The following is a 21,401-nucleotide window of genomic DNA, read 5'->3' as shown; positions in this document are numbered from 1 at the left end:
ATCTCGCTCGTCTCTCTCCTCCCTCTCTCAATCTCGCTTGCCATATATACAAATGCATATGTATAATATACAATTATCTAACCGATATACATATACAATTCACCTCTCTCCCACTCTTTGCCCTCTCTCGCTCGCCTCTCTCCTCTCTTTTCCAGTCTTGCTCGCCTCTCTCCTACCTATAACATGTAGCTACGAATTGTAATTATCAAACTATAGCTATGGGATAAAAATTTTGTATCTTGTTTTGTTGCCATGTTTGAGATAACTTATCCCACCATTTATATCATATTGATGGGACAAGTTATCTCATATACATGATGGGATAAGTTATCCCAGGATAGCTAACCTCAGAATACAGGATAGCTAACCCCAAAATAACTAATCTTGTGATAACTTGTTCCCAACCAAACGACCCCTTAAAATTCTTTAATAATATTTTTACCAAATAAATTGTACATTGAGAAACAAAGGGTGAAAAGAAATTGGTGAAATTAAATGAAACTTCTTACTCTATAAATAATTTCCATCACCAATTTATTTCCTCGATAATCCAAAAAGTATTTCTAAAATGGCTTTTGATTAAATTTTTTATAGTGTTATATGCATATTTAACAGACTAGCTAGAATTTTAATTTGTAATCTAATTTTTAAGCTATACAATTATCAACATGAATTATGGTGGAATAGTTGGAATCTTTGTCTAATAGTATTGAAAAAATCTTTTTGGAAGTGCATTTTGTAATGGTGGGAAACAAAAAAAAATGGCAGGTTAAAATTTTCATAAAAAAGTTGGTTGTCGATTTTTTATCAATCATTAAGTACATAGTTTTAGAATTTCACTATTTTATGAAAGTACGATTGATGTAATTATGATTGTAAGTCATAGGTAATTATCAAATTTACAGTTAATTCTACTTCTTAATTTTTTCTAATTCACTTCAATTTAAAATAATCATATTTCTAAAGTTGACTTTGAAGATTCTCTTCAAATATACTTTGAATGTCCTTTTAGATATTTGAAGCTTGAAATAATTCCAGTATCAAATAATTAAATTTAAAAAGAAATTATCTTAACTAAAATTTCAAATGCCTTTGTGATATTAATTATTTATAGCTATTTTTAAATTAAAAATTATATGAGATACTATATAAATAAAATTGATATTGTAAATAAAAATGATATTGTAATTGACATATTCAATCAAGTGAAATTAATTTTATTCTAAAATATTTTTACTACATCTAGAATAACTTAATAGCTTTTAGGACAACTAACTAAACTGAAAAAAGTTTTCAAAATTAAAATCTATAACAACTTACCTAAGATATAAACACTTGTAATATTATGTGACGGACAATAATTATATATATGTCTATTCTTGTTTTTAAAAATTTACTGAAATTTTTATATTGTCAATAAAAAGTTTTAAAAAATGTTATCAAAATATTCTAAATTTAGCTTTAACACATCTCAATTGAGCTCAGAGTATCATTAATATAGATGGTTGCATGAGGGAAATATAATAATAATTATCTCATTTCTTTGATATGACAACATGAGACGAGGGAATTGGCCTGCTGATTATTGGCTGGTGGAGGATCCTTCGTCGGAGCATTGACCGGCTTCGGCGGTGCAGGAGCGTTATTGTTAGCTCTGTCATATAAAAAACAAGTAAATAATTATTAAAATATGGTGACTTACTGGAGTTGAATCTGTAATTGTTTGAAGACTTATTAGAGCTAAATATACACGGCGACGCCATTGCCTCTGTGTGCTAGATGTTTGTTGATAACGACGACATTTTTATGTAAAACTTCAAAGCTCGCAACTTTGTTGGTCAACCATGCTAATGTAATACAAGGATCGATCTTGAGTATATATACTGGATTGGTATGGACTCATAGCGACAGATGCATGCATACATCATACTCATAATTATATATTAGTAATATATAATATAATATACAGAATAATATACACTTTTTTTTTACATAGGTAGCTAATGAAACTATTTTTGGACGACCGGATAAATATGTAATGTTTACCAGTTGTGCAGCTTTAAATTGGGCTCTTCTCTTCTATTGGGCCATTTGCATAATTGTATGAATCCAACAATTGTAGAGATTCGTAAGAAAAGAAGAAGAATCATAATTATTTACTTTTTTTTTTAGTAGATTTTTAATTCTAAATAAACCTTTTATAAGTTTTAAGGAAAAATGATTGCAAGTTAAAAGAGAGAGCTGATAACAAATATTTTCAATATTTTAAACAAAAATAATTTATATTGGGAAGGTAGAAGAGAGTGATGGGAACAAATATTTTCAACATTTTAAATAAAAATAATTTGAAAGGACAGACTAGTGTGAATAAAAATTTGCTTTCCTATTTTCATGTAAAATACACGTGTAGGCTATTACATAGGGAAAATTAGCAAACTAGTCACAATCCGTAATATAATTATTAAAAATATCTATACTTTAAAATAATTATTAAAAATGTCAATATGTCAATTTTTAGAAGGCAAAAGTACTCATTATCCCCCTGAACTTGAAGCTTTTTATACGGTGTACACCTAAACTATATTCCGTTTTAATTACCCCCGAACTTGTTTATTCCTCCGTCGCGTACACCTTTTTCGTCCACCTGGCGTAGAAATTGACAACAATCTCTACTAGGCGCGTGAGGAAGTGATTTTTTGCCACATCATAACGCTACAGCGATAAAAAAAAAACGTAAAATCTTCATTTTTCTTTAATATTTGGCATATTTTAAACGAAAAATAGGGTAAAATGTAAATGAAAAGTAAAGGAAACAAAGATTAACACTTACTTGGTAAGAATTTCAGACAAATTTGAAATTTAATCGACCAACTTCACGTCTAGAAAAACCCAAATCCAAAAGGAGTTCCGCGAAATCAGCCCTTATTCAAAAATAACTTTTAAACAATGAATTTTAAATTTAAGAAATTTATTTTTTGCAATATTAATTTATCCAGGTGGCTATTATTTATCCAGGTGGAAATCCCCATCACCAATTTAGACAGCTGTCGCGCGCGTGTAGTCCCAACAGGAGTAGGTGGACGAAAAAGGTGTACGCGACAGAGGAATAAACAAGTTCGGGGGGGTAGTTAAAACGAAATTTAGTTTAGGTGTACACTGTATAAAAAGCTTCAAGTTCAGGGGGTAATGAGTACTTCTGCCTTTTTAGAAAATAAAAAGTATCCTATTATAATTAATTTTCTTTCCTTTTATTTCTCAAATCAGACTCACATTCGACCATTTTTTTACTCCACTATTGAGTAAAAAGTAAAAAAAAAAAGGGTAAATTAGCAAACTAGTCACAATCATGACATAATTATTAAAAATATCTTCACTTTAAAATAATTATTAAAAATGTCAATATGTCAATATTTTAGAAAATAAACAGTATCTTAATATAATTAATTTCCTTTCCTTTTATTTTCTCAAATCAGACCCACATACGACTATTATTTTATTCCACTATCGGGTAAAAAATAAAAAAAGAATACTCCATTACCCATTTACCCCTCTTTTTAGGTTTTACCCAAATCAATCTTTTTTCTCTCTTCCCTTTTTTGTCATTATTATCTCCTTTTCTTGCTCAAGAAAATCATCTCTTCTAATTTCCTACATTTTGTTCAAGAAATCTCACAATTAATTCAAAAGATTTTTCACCCATTGATAAAGGTAAATTCGAAGTCAGCAAGTATTTTGTGAGATTTCTTATGAATATTGAAAGTGTTGCTAAAGGGTCCTATTAAATGCCAAAATATTGACATTTTGAATTTTTTTTCAATAATATAGAAAATTTAAAAATAGCAAAGTAATTTATATTAGACATAATAAGAGCATCACAACTAGAATTCAGAAAACGTTGGCAATAGTAGAACTACTTTATCAGGAAACCACAACGGAAAAATATTTTAGAAGACTCGAATAAATAAATTTTCCCCAAATTTTCGAAGGCCGGCCATTGGAAGCCAGAACATTATTCATCGGAATTAAAGGCCGACGGGATTCTCAATTGGTACTCCATATAATATTTCTTCATTCCCAAGAAATATTATTTAATAAATTTCTGTCCATTTAAATTAAGACACTTAAATTGATGCCTATGGAAGACGTACTTTTTTTTGTTTTTTCATGGTCCTAGGGGTCGTTTGGTAGAGTGTATTAGAAAAAATAACGCATGCATTAGCATTGTGTATTACTAGTACCTTGTTTGGTACTCTTTTCCAACTTATGAATAATTATAATAAGAATAATTATAATAATTTAATTATAATAGTAATAATGTGGGGGTATTTTTGTAAACAAATATTTTTAATAGTCTTTATACAAGGCTTGCTATTTCCAATACATCAAACCAAACAATGTATAAGAAATAATGCAAGCATAACTAATGCAAGCATTACTAATGCTTGCATTACTAATGCATGCATTACTAATACATCATATTCAGCATTATTCTTATACACTCTACCAAACGACCCCTTAAATACATTCCCATTTACCTTCTTTTAGGCACAATATTTGAGTTGAGTTAACAAGTATGGCTGTAATTCCACTACTGAAGGCCCTAGTGCTTTTACAACTTTTAATGTTGGTCGTTATTAGCTCTTTCTCAGAGCTAAGTCTTATAGAAGGTATGAGATTGAGAAGTTTGCCTGATGCAAGTGATTTTTATAAATGGGAGTTTCCTTTCTTTTGGAAATCACCTTCTCCACCGCCACCATCTCCTCCACCAGCGTTACCAGCTCCTCATAAACCACTTGTGGGACAAACACCGCCAGATATGCTGTGAGAAAGGGAGAAAGTAATAAGAAAAAAAAAATGTTCACTATTCAGAACTAATATTAGATGTGGATTTTGAATTGTATGCCCTAAATTAAGTCTTGCGAAAATTAAACGTACTAAGTGGTTATTTAACGAGAGACTGAATGGTTGTACTAGAATTTGAATCTCTAAATATAGCTTTGAGTCAGTTAAGGCTTTATATGTGTTACTCTATCTCCCTGTTTCAATTCAATTGACCTATTTTCTTATCTTTCACGAAACATGTTTAACACTACTAGATTAAGTGTCAATTTAGTACATTTGACATAGCTTTAATTTTAGAACACAAAATTCAAAAAAAAAAAAAAAAATTTCTTAAACTCGATTCTAAGTCAAAATAGATTTACACAAATTGAAACGGATGATGTTTTATTTTATTTTTATTAAATCACCAAACATAATAGTTTTGAGCTTAGTACTGAAGTTAGTGTGTTTTATTTTATTTTTTATAAAGCAAATTACATAATTTACGGGGCCATGCGGGTCCTTTTTTCTGCTTATTATAAATTGTGCACATAAATCTTCCATGGTCAAAAATATATTACATAGTACAAGATAGGGAACTTCTCTTTTTCGCTGTTATACTTTATTATTTGAGGGTGCTAAGCTTGGTCTAATTTATTCATCGTTATATTTTCGGACATAAAATTCAGAAATTGGTAGGATTTGAACTTTGAAATCTCTCTCTATATATATTACACTGTAATTTTTTTTCAAATAGGATTGGGTGATGAACACCCTCACGCCCTTTGGATCCTCCATGCATAACAATATTAAAAAGTAGGTTATCTTTGTTAATTTCAACAACATATAACTATAGTAATTTTAATTTCTTGTCTTTGTATTATTTTCTTTTATGTAGAATGAAATCTTTTCTTTTTTTTTAATAAATAACTTCATTATATTATTTTATAATCTACACAACTTTGCAAAGCTGAATCCCAAAAAATTTCTATATAATAGCTAGAGAAATAGAAAATTTTGCTAGATTATGAGCTAGTAATATATTCATATTTGAAGAATATATAAAATATTGATATCTTCAAAAGAACATATCAATTTTCAATCTATTTTGCTGGATAAATCGTTAACTTCTTTTGTAACATTTGCACCACATTCTTTGTATCTGATAAGATATGAATTCTTGCCCAACTATTTTATAAAGATCGTTCCAAAGCCCTACGAATTGCTAGCACTTTGATAGTCGTTTTGGCTTTCCCTACAAACTGAATAAGGATGCCAAGGATATGAAGTAAATATCCATAACTACCCATAGCCGTTACTTCAATGCTTGTTTTTTCCTTCCCCCTTTGTAAACTTGTATCTATAGAAAAAGAAACATATCAACTTTAAATTCTTGTGAAAGAAATAGTAACGAGCTAGAGCACTTACAAGTGGCGTCAATTAAAATTAGAGAGAAATTAATTAGTATTGTCTGTTTTAAGAAAAAGCAAAAGCAGAAAAGAAAAACAATCCCATGTCTAATGTTCCATCATTTTAATTTTATGCCAACTGATAAATTCTTACGACATGGCTTCTGTATATGCTCATGGCCACGTCCAATGTTTGATCAAATCTCTTTTACGGGGATATATGGTTTATTTACTGTTAATTAAAGTAAGATCAAAGTGTAATACTAAAGAATAATCAGTAATAATATACATTTTTAACATAAAAATCAAAACAAAGATAATTAAACAGTTCTTCTGAACCAAATTAATTAGTGTAAAGACTCCAAATTTTAATTACTAGTACTTTTTTTCTTGCGCTTCATAACAACTTTCTTGAAGATTTTGAAAGAAATGCGTAATTTAGAAGAACTAAATAGTACAAAATATTACTGACAAGTGCAAAATGCGATTAAGAAAGTAAATTAAGTTGGTGATTATTTCTCTTTGGCAAAATAGATTGATATTTGGATTGTCATTCTGCTTACTATCTGTTTTACATAAATATATCATTTAAAATGGCTTCATTTCATATTCATGCCCTTCAGCTTCGGGAGCGCATGAATAAACACTTAAACTTCTATAAATTTAAACAAATAGACACACGCGTCCTACGTGTTATCCAACATGGCTATTTTGCATCTTACATGGTGTTCTACGTGAATTATGTCACAGGACTCATGTATCTACTTGTTCAACTTTACACAAGTTCAAGCATCTATTTGTCACACCCGGAATTAAAGGGTATAAATGTGAAATGAGAACAAGTCAAATGATGAAATATTTATGTATTATGCGGCCAAATATTTTACTTGCGAAAGAGCGTGAAACTGTGGGGAAATATTTCAGATATGCGATTAAAAATCCAGCGTCATAAAAAAATTGTACTAACAAAATCATAAAATTTCCAAAATTCACGATAAATTGACAATTTTAGTCATAAAATCATGATCACAAAGTATAGTTATAGATAAGATAATATTCTATATCAAACATCATCTATGTGTAATTAATTATATTAATATTCAGCCAGAGGACTTGTTTAATTTTGTAGTGTATGGTTTTAAATATTTCTTTTTTATTTTCTTAATAATGTTTCATTATCATTAAAATAAAATTGAGAACCTTCTCTCTCTCCTAGCTTTGTATAAATTCATTCACAATTTGACATCCTTGAAATGAGGTGATTAATTAAGTTAACAAGTATGGTAGTTATTTCAGGGAAGTCCCTGCTAATACATTACCTTTTAGTTCTACTAGTCTCTTCATTCACAAAGCTCACCCATGTAAAAGGCTTTGACCTTGGTGATCTATTCGATTTCCCCCCTGATCCATTCCCTTACAATTATGATTATGAACAATCTCCAGTTCCCCGGGTGATCGAGCCAAGATTACAGGTTTGGCCACCACCTCCGCCATCACCACCACCACCACCTCCACCATCACCACCATCACCACCACCGCCTAAACAGTCACCACCACCACCCTCAACAGACTCATTTTTCATTCCTCCTTTTGTCATCCCCCCTATTGATATTCCTCCTCTAATTCCTCCTCTATTACCCGTCATCTCATCTATTATTAACCCAATAACATCATCACCACCACTTCTTAAGTCACCTTCCCAATGTAAGCCTGATAAATCTATAAAGCTAACACCACCTCCACCAGCAAAGCAACCACCAGTTAAGGCACCACCACCACCTCCTCACGCACCATCTCCATCACCAGCAAGACAGCCAACTCCACCACCAGTTAAGGCACCATTTCCATCACCAGCAAGACAACCAACTCCACCACCAGTTAAGCCACCATCTCCATCACCACCACCACCACCGCCACCACTTTCTAAGAAATCTCCTCCACCAGCTCCTCCTCCATCAATAGCTAATCCACCAATTATGGCACCATCTCCATCACCAGCTCCTCATCCACCTGTAATAATAGCCCCATTTCCATCCTCACCAGTAGCGAAACCACCCGTTATTCCACGTCGACCAGTTAAGCCTATTCTACCTCCATCTCCCGCCGTCAAAACTCTAACGGTGAATGGGATTGTTTACTGTAAACCCTGCAATAGCTATGGAGTTCCCAATCTCCTCAACGCTACCCCACTCCAAGGTAATTAACACACTTTTTTCTCCAAAATTGCCACATATATACCTTAATATTTGAAAACTTATATTCATCGTTTAATATCTTTTGAAATTTACTAAATTTTCATCCTTATGCTAATTAATACTACTATTCTTGCAGGAGCTTCTGCGAGACTAGTTTGCTACAACGGGAAGAATGCAATTGTTCAATCAGCCATAACAGACAAGAATGGTGAGTTTCGGCTCACGCCCAAATCATTAATCGGAGCAGATATCGGCAAGTGCAAGGTATATTTAGTGAAATCACCAAATCCCACTTGTAATGTCCCAACAAACTTCAATGGCGGAAAAACAGGTGCTCTATTGCAACATGTCGTACCCCCTAAGCCACCGATTGTTACCCCTGCAGTGATTGTCCCCGTACAACCACCCATGTCTGATTTATATGGAGTTGGACCTTTTATTTTTGAAGCATCAAGCAAAGTACCATGCGCTATGCATAGAAAATTATAAGAGCATTGTTCAGTCATGGAAAACAAAGGATGGTAGCATTATTGAACAAGTAAAAATACACTAATTCCTCTATCAGTCCCATCTTATGCGACGCGGTTACTATTCAGAGAGATATAAAACATAAAAAAAAAGTTTAAGGGCATTGAGCTATGAAAAATAATTTTTTTTCTTTTGTTTTCTATACACAGTTAAGAGAAAAAAACTTTATATACAGATATAAAAAAATCAAATGAGTAATATATACAAGTCAAAATTATATATGAAAAGTTGAAGTGTTGATGTTGTCAAAGGAGAAATTGTTTTAACATGAAATCTATATGTTCAAATATCTCCGACACATTTACGATATAGTCCATATTTTGGGAGATGATAAAGTATTATTAAGTCAATTTGGACAATTGATAATCCCAATTAGAGGTGGTAAAATTAACTCATAAAAACATAATTCTATCAATTATTTATACACGTGATAGAACAAATAAAGCAATCAAAATTCAATAAAAATTGGGCGAGTTAGCATAGTAACTTTACGAAGGATCAATAACTCGCTTATTTATTAACTTGCAACACATTTTGAATCCTTCAAAATTAAATCCGTCCATTTGCCACCTTTTTTCTCAATCGACAATCAATACCAAAAATTCTTGACATGGGATTAATTCAAAACTTTAAAGTAGATTTTAAATTTTGAAACATATAAACTAAAATACAAAAACTTTCTTACCTTGCATTATAAGGAGAGCTGGAAAAAAAAGACAGACAGATGCACTAAGCTTTTACTATGTGCGAGATTCGAAAATAGAGTCAGATTACGTACAAAGATTTATTTACAGTTTTACCCTGCATTTGCATTTCAGCAAGAATGAATGTATACAATGGAGTAAAATTTCTAATGACATAATTGATCCGCAACGAAATGCATGTGAGCATCTATTTTCATACTAGATAACTTTGTATTACAACATTATTTTCTACGAGAAAAGAAAAAAAAAACTAAAGAAATTTATCAGATTCAAAATTTGACATTTATGATTTAGGGATATCATTAATCTAATTGAATTTGAAATTTTATATTTATAGGTAGTCAATAATATTTTTATCACATATATAAAATTTTAAATAACTTACAATATATTCCTAAATGTGTATATACTCATGAGATACTTTTGTATTCCTCGCATTGACGTATGCCTACAAAAATTAATTGTAATTCATGTTTTATAAGAAGAGAAGAATATTAATATGTCCCTCACAATATTCTTAGTCCTTCTACTCACAGTGTTCTTTTAAATTTGATTTCAAGCATCCACAGTCATACAAATTACACATTGTATCAGAGAAAATCAAAATCAAAATCAAAACCAAAACCGAAAAGATTATTCTGTCGTATTAATGACCTATTGAACATTGATTACTGTGTAATTTAAAGAACCAGCAAAATGAGAAAAGAAAAACAATGTCATGTCAAATGTTTGGTCATTTGTAAGCCAACTAAAATACTCTCATCACATGGCTTATTCCGCCAGTGAAAGATAACGTCCATGCCCCCATGTTTGATCAATTTTTTGCTATGGTGATTGAGTTCTTTCTGTAGAAGTGCAGGTCCTAGAATGTTAGAGAGTATAAAGGATATAACAAAATTAATTAATTAATTAATTACCAGAATTCAAATAATTAATAGATGCAAATATAAAGCTAAAGAAAACAATTATGCACATGTTAAGGTAAGTGCAAAATGCAAGTAACTTGATAATTAATTATTTACTTGTTGAATCTTGTGTTGTCATCAAACTGAATCCGGTTGAATAAAACGTTAACTTTTTATAAACAGAAAAATATTGCATGAGAAGTGTTAACAACGTATAAATCTCCTGCTAAGAAATATTTGTCCTTCTCACTCCTTCCCCATTAAAACAAACTTTAGAGGAGACTAATTAAAACATTAGGTTTACACTACTAATTTTAAGAAAGCAATATCACCATATATGTATAATTTAACCTTGTAGCATGTGGACATTGATGATGTAAGATACATTATTATTACCAATAAAGCTAAGCCAAGAGGTCTCAAGTTTGAGTCATTTTGATACGAAGTCGCTTTTGTTAAGAAGTTTAACACACGTATATGAATATGTGTATCACCTTTTCATTTATTTTCTTTATTATTGTGACAAAATTCGTACATATATGGCTTATGAAGCTCCTATAAATTCATTCTCACCTTACTTCATTTTACATGAGTTGATTTGAGGTAACAAATTAAGTATGGCTTTTACGTCAGTAAAGGCCATAGTGCTCATACAAGTATTAGCATTAGTAGTTGCCTCTTTCTCAGAGCTCAGCTTTGGTGAAGTCACTGAAAATTCGTCATTAGACAATCATGAGGACAATGAAATCATCTCAACCAAAGGGTTCGGGTTTGGACGCCTTCCTAAGAGAAGTCCCTCTACCCCTACACCTGTTAAACGGCCATCACCTTCACCATCACCACCAGCTAAGTCGTCACCACCACCATCACCACCAGCTAAGTCACCACCACCACCTTCACCTTCACCACCACCACCGTCACCACCGCCACCACCAGTTAAGTCACCACCACCACCATCACCGCCACCACCAGTTCAATCACCTCCACCGCCATCACCACCACCACCACTAGCTCAATCACCTCCACCACCACCAACAATACCACCACCAGCACCTCCACCACCAGCTCAATCACAAAAACAAACACCTCCACCGCCACCAACAATACCACCACCAGCACCTCCACCACCAGCTCAATCACAAAAACAAACACCTCCACCGCCACCAACAATACCACCACCAGCACCTCCACCACCAGCTCAATCACAAAAACAAACACCTCCACCGCCACCAACAATACCACCACCAGCACCTCCACCACCAGCTCAATCACAAAAACAAACACCTCCACCGCCACCAACAATACCACCACCAGCACCTCCACCACCAGTTCAATCACAAAAACAAACACCTCCACCATCACCAATTGCTCCGCCACCAGCTCAATCACAAAAACAAACACCCCCACCGCCACCAACAATACCACCACCAGCACCTCCACCACCAGCTCAATCACAAAAACAAACACCTCCACCGCCACCAACAATACCACCACCAGCACCTCCACCACCAGTTCAATCACAAAAACAAACACCTCCACCATCACCAATTGCTCCGCCACCAGCAATCCAACGTGCACCACCAGCTACTCAGCCACCAATAAGCAGACCGCCGCAGCCATCACCACCTACTCAGCCACCAATAAACAGACCGCCGCAGCCATCACCACCTACTCAACTTCCAATAAGGAGACCACCACCATCACCACCAGTTACTCAGCTACCAATAAGGAGAACACCACCGCCATCACCACCACCAACTAATAAACCACCTATCAGGTCATCACCACCACCACCAACTGATTATGATGAGCCGCCAAACATCGAGCCACCCGTTGATCAGGAGCCACCACCCGTTTCTCATGAGCCTCCATTTGTTGAGCCACCACCAACTAATCAACCACCTATTGAACCATTTCCACCAACTCTAAGTCCCCCATTTATTCCACGAATCACACCGCCGGTTAAACTTCCACCGCCGACAATTCATCCCGCCGGAAAGCCACTAATTGTCGTCGGCCATGTTAATTGCAAATCTTGCAGTAGCAGAGGGCTTCCTTCTCTCTTTAAAGCCTCCCCACTGCACGGTTATTTCACTACCCTTATTTCTCTTCATTACTATATTCTCATTCTATTTGCATTTACTCAAACACAAAAAGTTACTAAAACAGTGCCACATACAATAGAACCGAGTTGACGGGTTGTTGATCCGCCAATTCATTACCTCAACTCATTTTAATCTAACCCATTTCAATTCGTTCAAAATTGGATTGATATGTAATCCGATTTGGCTAATGAGAAATCTTATCAGAATATTTTTAAAAAATATTTTTTCAATTTGATATGTTATATATAGTCATAATAAAGAAAAAAATAATTTTCTTAGATACTAAAATAGTTTAAAAGAATAAATAAAACAATTAAGTTAGGTAAAAATTGGATTGACATATTATATTATCCATTATCTAATCTGTTTTTATCCAAACAAATTTAGATTAGATAGGATCTTGACCCGATTGTTATCTTAACCTAATCCACCCAAATTTGACTCAATCCGCCCAATTGCCCCTACCTACACTAGTCAAACTTAAATAATTTTGGATTGAGAATTGGGACCAGGATTCTTAATTTATGTGATTCGAATTACAATCATTTTTACTTACTCAGTCGAACTGTAGTTAAAATGACTAGCTCTGCTCCTGGTTGGACTGCCCCGAAAATTGTATGTATATGTACCGAGAAAGAGCCGTTTGAATTGGCTTAAAAAAAATAGTTTTTAAGTCAAAAAATAAAAAGCAAAAAAAAACTTATTTTAAGTTATTTTTAACCTTGTCAAATACTTCATTACTTATTTGCCAAACACTTCACAAATCAAAAACTGACTTAAAAATATCTTAGTATCTTCATTGTCTTTTGCAATTATTATGATTCATGAGCTTATTACATTTAAAATTAACAATGGTTGTGTGGTTTATATACACTACAGGAGCTTCAGTGAAGCTAGTGTGTCACAATAATGGAAGGAAGGCAAATGTTCAAACAGCATTGACAGACAAGAATGGTGATTTCTCTATCACACCCATTTCTTTAGCCAGAGCAGATGTACACAAATGCAGAGTATACTTAGTGAAATCACCCAAACCAATTTGCAATGTGGCAACAAATTACAATAATGGAAAATCTGGTGCTGTATTGAAACCTATCCTGCCACCTGGTAATCATGGCCCAATGTTTGATTTCTTTGGTGTTGGGCCTTTTATATTTGAAGCCCCCAACAAATTCCCATGCAGAAAGTAAAAATGGAGCTCTGGAGTACTTAGCTAGGAAAATAAAAGTATGAAAGGATTTGAGTTTCTCACGGAAAATACTTTTATCTTTTCCTTTCTGTAGTTTAACATGAACGATACATCTTAGTACTTACGCTAGAAATGAAGTTCATTAAAAAATTGTAACAATTTGATATTGACTTCTAATGGATGAATGATAACGGAGTTATCAAAATTAAAAGTTTATAATATTGCCTTCTCTTGACTTTCATTCTATGAATTTTGTTTCCCTCTGTCTTGCAACTTTAGACTGGAAACCTGAAAACAATTATTGTGCTTTGATCGAAAAAAATTGTACTAATTTTTCTAACTTTACTTGATAAAATGAAGTAAATTAATGACCATGTTATATTAAATATGTAGAATATATCATAGTGTCTTTAGAATCTTGTAGTTCTAATTCCTAAATATGACTTGTCATTCCTAGCTATATGAAAATTGTTACGACTAAAATGAGAATACTATAGTAAACGAGTTGCTAAATATAAAAATGTCTCAATCCTTTCTTAAATGAATAGGCAAAAAAAGTATCATATCATATCATTTTATTTTTTTTAAAAAGAGTAAAAATGTGCTAATGAGGGTACTAAAGTTAAGGATTAAAATTTAATCGAACTCGATATTTATATCAAACTAATGAATGAGGGATCATATACGTCTTTTATACACATATTTATCACTTATTTATAATTAAATAATTAGTAATTTCTTTCTAATATTTAACAACTAATGTTAAATTATTTGATTTGATATAAATAATAAGTGAAGAAAAAATTTGCATGCATGTGTAGTGTAGTGTGTACTACCATATTATTGAAAAAAAAGATATTTCTGAGTGACAATGAGGGAGCTCATGGGCCTGGGTCAGTATTGCTACTTCTGTTAACTAGATATCAAGGCCTGTGCTGACCCGGAAAATGGATCAGCAGGCCCATATAAGCCTGTTAAACAAAGCCCATATACTACTTACTACTTGGATTTGTTATGTGACCCAAGTGTAACATAATACTATAATAATGAGGTGAAAATCTAAACTCTAATTATATTTAGATGAGGCCTCAAGCACAATAAACTGAGAAAAAATGTCTTTTCTTTTTATTTTTATTTCCTTTTTGCTGAAAGCACGAGAAAATTTGTGAAATCCACATTCATCTATTGCTTTCAATTAATCAACGTGATACATGTATACCTACTCTCATATTTTGTTGATACACATCATTAGGTGTATGCGGTAGTAATATTATTAGAAATAGAGTGTTTTCAATTTTGAAGTTAAAAATATGTTCGAGTGTTGTTTTTTCCTTCTTGATCAAAAGATGAAATGTCGTCACGTGATGTACCAAAGATGGAAAAGGGAAAATAATGATCCCTTGTCCAATGTTTAGTACCAATGGGTAATTTGGTTTTGATTTCCAATCAATGTATTTACACAGCTTTCAATAATTGGAGGGTCAAAGTAGTATATTCTTTGGACTCGTTTGATAATCTTCAGATTATAATTTGGGATAATAATTTCTGGACAAATTTATTTCACCTGAAAGGTGGATATATTAAAAAGTTCCAAAATAAAATTATGTCCAAATACAACTTAAATTCCAAAAAATATAATTTCAAAGACCCAATTTTTCAAATTTTAAATTTTAACTTTAAAATGTTTAACATAAGAGCTAAGTGTCCGATATTGATCATTTGAGGATTCAATTAATTAGGATTCACATTGAAAACTTTACTTTAGTTAAAATATTTTCTTATTTAAAACTCGAATCGCGACATATAATTAATACTAATCCTATACTTAATTAAACCTTACCCAACTTATGAACATTTAAAATGTAAAAGAGAGTTTCCTCGAGAAGTAAACCAGAAATTGAAGAGGCAGCCAGCCTTATTCGGCAAGCTGCTGCTCCAATTTAGCCGTTACTCCTGGAATTCTGTCTTGTATTACCAACTCCATCCCCAGTTTTCTATATCCAGACAAAAAGGTATACTATTACTCCAATTCAAAATAAATGATATTTTTGCGCTTTTATTTTGACTTAATTAAAAATAAATGAGGTCATTCTTTTTTAAACGGAGAGAGTAATTATTTTCAGATTATGTTATGTTTTAATTAAAAGAATTTAAACATAATTAGCTGGAATGGGAAAAGCCAATTTGAATGTAGTGATCTGAATATGTCTCCTTTTATAACCATTTACAGGTCTAAGATGTTACATTACATATGGAAAATTGTACTAAAGGCATGGTTAGATGTGCAAAATTAACATGCCCCATCCTGTCCTCCGCATGTGAAGCATTTAGCCACCTGTACAATATCTTCATTATGAATTTTACCCCTTTTATTTGTCCTAATCTTCATTTCTGTCCCATTAAACAGGATCAGATGGACCCCTTAATTCACGATTCCTGCTCCTTTTTATCAATCTTTTCATCGTTCATAATAATGTTTCCTTTACTCTATTTTTAAATTTTGTAAATTTTAAATGTCACGTGAATAATTAAAATTAAAGAATTATAAAGATTTAAAAAAAAAATTCAAATTAATTGAAACCTAGAGTATTGTTTCAACCCCTTATAAATTCATCCATTTTCCCCTTACACACACCTACTCAGAGTTCAATTCACAGACACCATTTGTCAAAAAAAATGGATTTTGTTCCAACAAAGTCCCTTGGGTTTATTCTTGCTTTTTTACTTATTACTTCCTTCACTGTTCTTGGCCAAAATGATGCTGGCATTGTGGCTTCAGAATTAGCTCCTCATTCTTCTGTTAGCTCCCCACCTGTTGAAGCCCCTAAGCCTCATAAAGGTGGCCACCACCACCACCACCATAAACACCACTCCCAACCCCCTGCTTCTCCTCCCTCCCACTCATCTCCACCACCAGTCAAACCACCAACTCCACCACCACCTTCTCCGCCAGTCAAACCACCAACTCCACCAGCACATTCACCTAGCAAATCACCTTCTCCGCCAGTCAAACCACCAACACCACCTGCACATTCTCCTAGTAAACCACCAACTCCACCAGCTCATCCACCGGTTAAACCACCGTCTCCTCTTCCGGCCAGAAAGTTTGTAGGTGTGAGAGGAGTTGTTTACTGCAAAGCTTGCAAGTATAGAGGGGTTGACACCCTCTTGGGAGCTTCTCCTATTCAAGGTCACCTCTTTTTACAAATGTTTATTACTCGCTCTGTCCAAAAATACTTGTCTTAGTTTGATATTGTGATCTTTAACATTTTAATTACTTGAAATATTTCAAAACATTGTTATAAATTTACCATAATGTATTATGGTGTAACTTTTTCTTCTTCTTTTTTGACTATGTTAATTTGTGTTACAGGAGCGGTAGTGAAGCTGGCATGTAACAACACAAAGTACCACTTAACAAGTCTAGGCACAACAGACAAGAATGGGTTCTTCTTTATTCAACCAAAATGGTTGACAACAGCAGGTTACCACAAGTGCAAGGTGTTCTTAGCAAAATCACCAAAAGCAGAATGCAGTGTTCCAACAAATTTCCACAATGGGCAAAGTGGAGCCATGTTGATCCCTGCACCCCCATCTCCCATGACATTAGTATCAAAGCCTGCAGAGCCTGAAGTAAAGCTGTTTAATGTGGGACCTTTTGCTTTTGAACCTTCAAAGAAACTGCCCTGCAAAACTATGTGAGATATTGAGTGGTCATTGTGAGACTATTGTACTACATGGTTGGGAAGTGAGAAAAAGAAAGAAGCTAGCTAGCTAGTAGTACTAGATTATTGGGAACTGAGAAGTGTGTTTGAGACTTTTAATTCTTGTTTTATGTATTAATTTTCTTGTTTTTGTGAATTTTAATGATGATTTAGTTGTTTGTACTAGGGTGCTTCCTTTGATTATGGCTTGGTTGGTTTAGGAGGAAGTATTTAAGGCCTATTTTGTTAAAATTAAGTATTCCTCTGTAATTGGTCAAAAAAGAAACTACCATACATATCCTTTAGCATTCCCAGAAACATGTCGCAAAATGTTGATACAAAATAATCAAAAAGAAAAAATGAAGTGAAAAGTAATCTTGGCTGAGCCTTTTGGATGACCAACATCTCATATTGAACATATATTTTTTTATATTCTTAGACAAAGTTCCATGACGCATCCCTTACCATAGTCGATAAAGTGATGCAATAGTTTTATGGCAAAGACTTGGGAGATCTTTATAATTGGCTTTGTTTGTCAGTTGAAGTCTTACATATGGCTTCGTTTGTCAGTTGGACCCTTATATTCACGATTTTATCAATTCAACCCTTAAACTCACTAAAACGCAATACTTTAAATCCCTTTCTTATTCTGTGTGTGAGTGTAGCACAACCGCTTACACATGAAATTCCACGTTATTTTGTAGAATTTTATGTCATTTTTAATGTAACATAAGAAATTAAATGTTAAAAAAAATAAAATTGCACATTAAAATTTTCAGTATCATGTTCTTCATATTTGCTCATAATTGAGCACTAAAGTCATATCAAATTAGTCTAATTCTTCCTATTTGACATGAAATTTTTTTACACTAAAAGCTTACCAACACAAACCCAATAATTTTCATCATAATTTTGAATTAATTTCATAAATTCACAAAGCCCATTTGTTATTCTTCAGGAAGTTTTTCAACTTTTCAGTATACATCATTACTCTTCAAGATTTCAAAATTATCTAAACTTCAATCTTTCACAAACAAGATTCGAAAATTCATATTTTAAAAGTGTGTAAATCGACCAAGATTCATAGAGAAGAAATTTGAATTTCAAAATTAAAGAAAGGGCGAGGAGGTGGGGTGGGATAGGGGGCTGATGGGTTGATTTTTTCTCTTTTATAATTTAAATTAGTTTTTAATGATTTTTAATATAAAAAATATATATTCATTCGCTTTAAGGCGCGTGCAGTCAAGTATTTTTCCAACTCAACAATATTAGTGTCACATAAGTTCGGTCAATGGTCAAATGTGTTTAAAATATTGTGTTTTAGTAAGTTTAAGGGTTCAATTGTCAAAGTCATGAGTATAAAAGTTCAACTGTCAAATAAAGCCAAGTACAAGGGTCTCCCAGGTTATTACGCCTAGTTTTATTATAGAATGACTATTTTTAATGATAAGCTAACTTCTAATTGATTTTATCGAAAGATTCAAAAGTTTTATCGATTTTGCTCTAAGTAATAGAAAATTGAAAATGATCTTTTTAATTTCTTTAAGAAATAATTTTAAAACAATCAAAACCGAAAGAACTTCATATCATTCAACCAAAAGGGGGTTCGATCAACGATTAATAACCAAAAACACCGGTCAATTTGTCTTTGATAAAATACAAATTAGTAGTGTGAGCAAATGGAAAATATTTGGCTAGTTTGAAACGTTTGAGCAAATGGAAAATATTAAAAATAATACTTAATAATGTGTTTAGGATGGAGGAAAACGTTTTCTCTGCCAGAATAATTTTTTTAATTATGGTGAAATTGAATTATTATATATATATATATATATATAAAAGTTTCATAAATAATATTTCATTCTTCCTTATTCTCCAAAAATACACCTGCCCCAACCCCAACCCCCTATCCACCAAACCCCATACTCCTACCTCTATTTTCATTTGGCTTCTATATCTACTGATATTTCGATTAAATTAGTGAAGAAAAAATTAGTAGTGTTTACATATGTAAAAATTAGGAAGCTTTACATTATTTTATTGAGAATATGTTTTTTTATCATAAACTTTTTCAATGAATTGGTTCAGTAAAAATTAAGAGAGAATATCGTCATATTTTATAACGCAAATTTCTATTTAATTTGAATGGAAATAACCTTTATTTTTAATTGTGTGTTGGTCTCCTAGATTTTATGTAAATATTTTAAAATAAGTTCAAAAAATATTGTCATTCCTGCCAAACACACCCGTGGGGTAGAAAATAAGTTTCTTACAGAAGTATGGGAGGAAATTGAAGTCCTATCAACATCAAGCTCTGCGTGATTCCCAGTTCAATAATTATGTATTGTGAACCTTGTACGGATTTTTCATAAATTGTCACATGTAAAGTTTAATAAAAGTTGCATGGGATCCAATTCTAAATTCATAATAATTAACGAAACGTTTCATTTTGATACAATTATCCAATTCTATTTACGAAAGGTACATGGGAATATTAAGTAAATGTTAGTACATGTTTAATATTATAAGTTTCAAAAATATTTTTTTCTTTCTTGAATCGAATGTAGAGCCTATTATTAGCCCTTTTTTTTATGAGTGAATTATGTGTAATTTTGTTTAGGCGAGCTAATAACTTTCAAAAAGTATTTACGTTGTTAAATACTATATGTTAAATAATAAATTAACATATTCAATATAATACACATCAAAGGCATTCTTCATTATCCATAATGTCACGATCCAGACCGTCGTGATTGGCACTCACACTAACCCTCCGATGGGAGAACCATTACTACAACCTGACTAAACAACTTAACCAATAAAACTAAGGCATTTAAAGATACGGGAGCAAGTTTAAATGTCTAAAGGAATATGGAGTTCCTATAAACTCCAAAGGTTCAACTACGACAACGAACATACTAATGCGGAAGAACAACCCCTAGAAGCTAAAAGTCATTGTACCAAAACATCTAAAGTGCAACAAGTCTAAGAAAAAGGGGTACAACCTCAACTAACATAAGAAATATCTAAACAATGTCTAAGTCCGAACATAATGGACTAAACAATAAGAAGGTTGAATTCCCTTAGGCACTTGAATCAAGTGTTGATTCATGGCCTATAATCATTCGTTCATACTCAATTTCATTAGGTGTGATCAACAAGACTTCATTCACATACATACATGCATTACAATTAAGCAATTCCAACATACATCACACAAACATGAAATCACAATCATCACCTACCTCGAATCCAAGCTTGAATCCCCTAAGGCACTTGAATCTTCCCTTTTCGGATTTTTTCCGCTTGTTCCAGGTCTACAAACAATTAATATACGCAAGGATCAACAATCAAAGGTCTAATTATCCGGATTATAACAAACCCAATAACTCAAGACCAAACTCATGATCCTAATATACCAATTAGGGCATTTTCCACCATAATTCCTAGATCAAAACCTTCCCCCAACAATAATTACCCAAGAAACTACGTTCTACGGATCGAAATACGGATTAGGGGAGTAAAAATCTTACATTTAACACCAAAAGTTGTGGAAAACTGTCAAGAAATATCTCTGGGTCATTCCTTAGCTCTCAAGATCGAAGGTTGCAGAAAAATAACGTTTTTGGGGTTTATTTCCGACTTAAGTCACGATTGTCCCGCTACGGCGGGACCCATCCCGCTACAATGACCCTGCTCTGGCGATACTAATCCTGCTCGTGCGGCTTGTGCGGAGACAGAACGTCGGAATTAGAGTTTCAAACTCCTATTTCACAACACACCTTCAACCCATGACATTCAAAAACTACTCGTTCACGCTAAGATCAGTTTCAGGAGTTCT

The 21,401-nt window shown here is 32.9% G+C and overlaps 3 protein-coding genes across 3 annotated transcripts; all 3 read left to right on the top strand.

The window, feature by feature from the left end:
* The first annotated feature begins 7,510 nt into the window (after window positions 1-7,510).
* On the top strand, window positions 7,511-8,933 carry LOC102578638 (pistil-specific extensin-like protein). Its single transcript, XM_006347108.1, has 2 exons — window positions 7,511-8,426; window positions 8,562-8,933. Exons 1-2 carry the CDS (start codon window positions 7,511-7,513, stop codon window positions 8,912-8,914), a joined length of 1,269 nt encoding a protein of 422 aa, XP_006347170.1. The 3' UTR covers window positions 8,915-8,933.
* Window positions 8,934-11,178: 2,245 nt separating this feature from the next.
* LOC102587487 (pistil-specific extensin-like protein) lies at window positions 11,179-14,091 on the top strand. The gene is made up of 3 exons (XM_006346964.1): window positions 11,179-11,783; window positions 12,138-12,647; window positions 13,547-14,091. The coding sequence occupies exons 1-3, from the start codon at window positions 11,180-11,182 to the stop codon at window positions 13,855-13,857; spliced, it is 1,425 nt and encodes a 474-aa protein (XP_006347026.1). The 5' UTR covers window position 11,179; the 3' UTR covers window positions 13,858-14,091.
* Window positions 14,092-16,473: 2,382 nt separating this feature from the next.
* Window positions 16,474-17,816, top strand: LOC102587155 (non-classical arabinogalactan protein 30). The gene is made up of 2 exons (XM_006346963.2): window positions 16,474-17,046; window positions 17,230-17,816. Exons 1-2 carry the CDS (start codon window positions 16,533-16,535, stop codon window positions 17,556-17,558), a joined length of 843 nt encoding a protein of 280 aa, XP_006347025.1. The 5' UTR covers window positions 16,474-16,532; the 3' UTR covers window positions 17,559-17,816.
* Window positions 17,817-21,401: the final 3,585 nt, after the last annotated feature.

Source organism: Solanum tuberosum, unplaced genomic scaffold (genome assembly GCF_000226075.1).
Source record: "Solanum tuberosum cultivar DM 1-3 516 R44 unplaced genomic scaffold, SolTub_3.0 scf00083, whole genome shotgun sequence".
Classification (NCBI taxonomy): domain Eukaryota; kingdom Viridiplantae; phylum Streptophyta; class Magnoliopsida; order Solanales; family Solanaceae; genus Solanum; species Solanum tuberosum.
The sequence above is the reverse complement of the archived record's forward strand: the minus strand, read 5'-3'. Positions and strand labels throughout refer to the sequence as shown.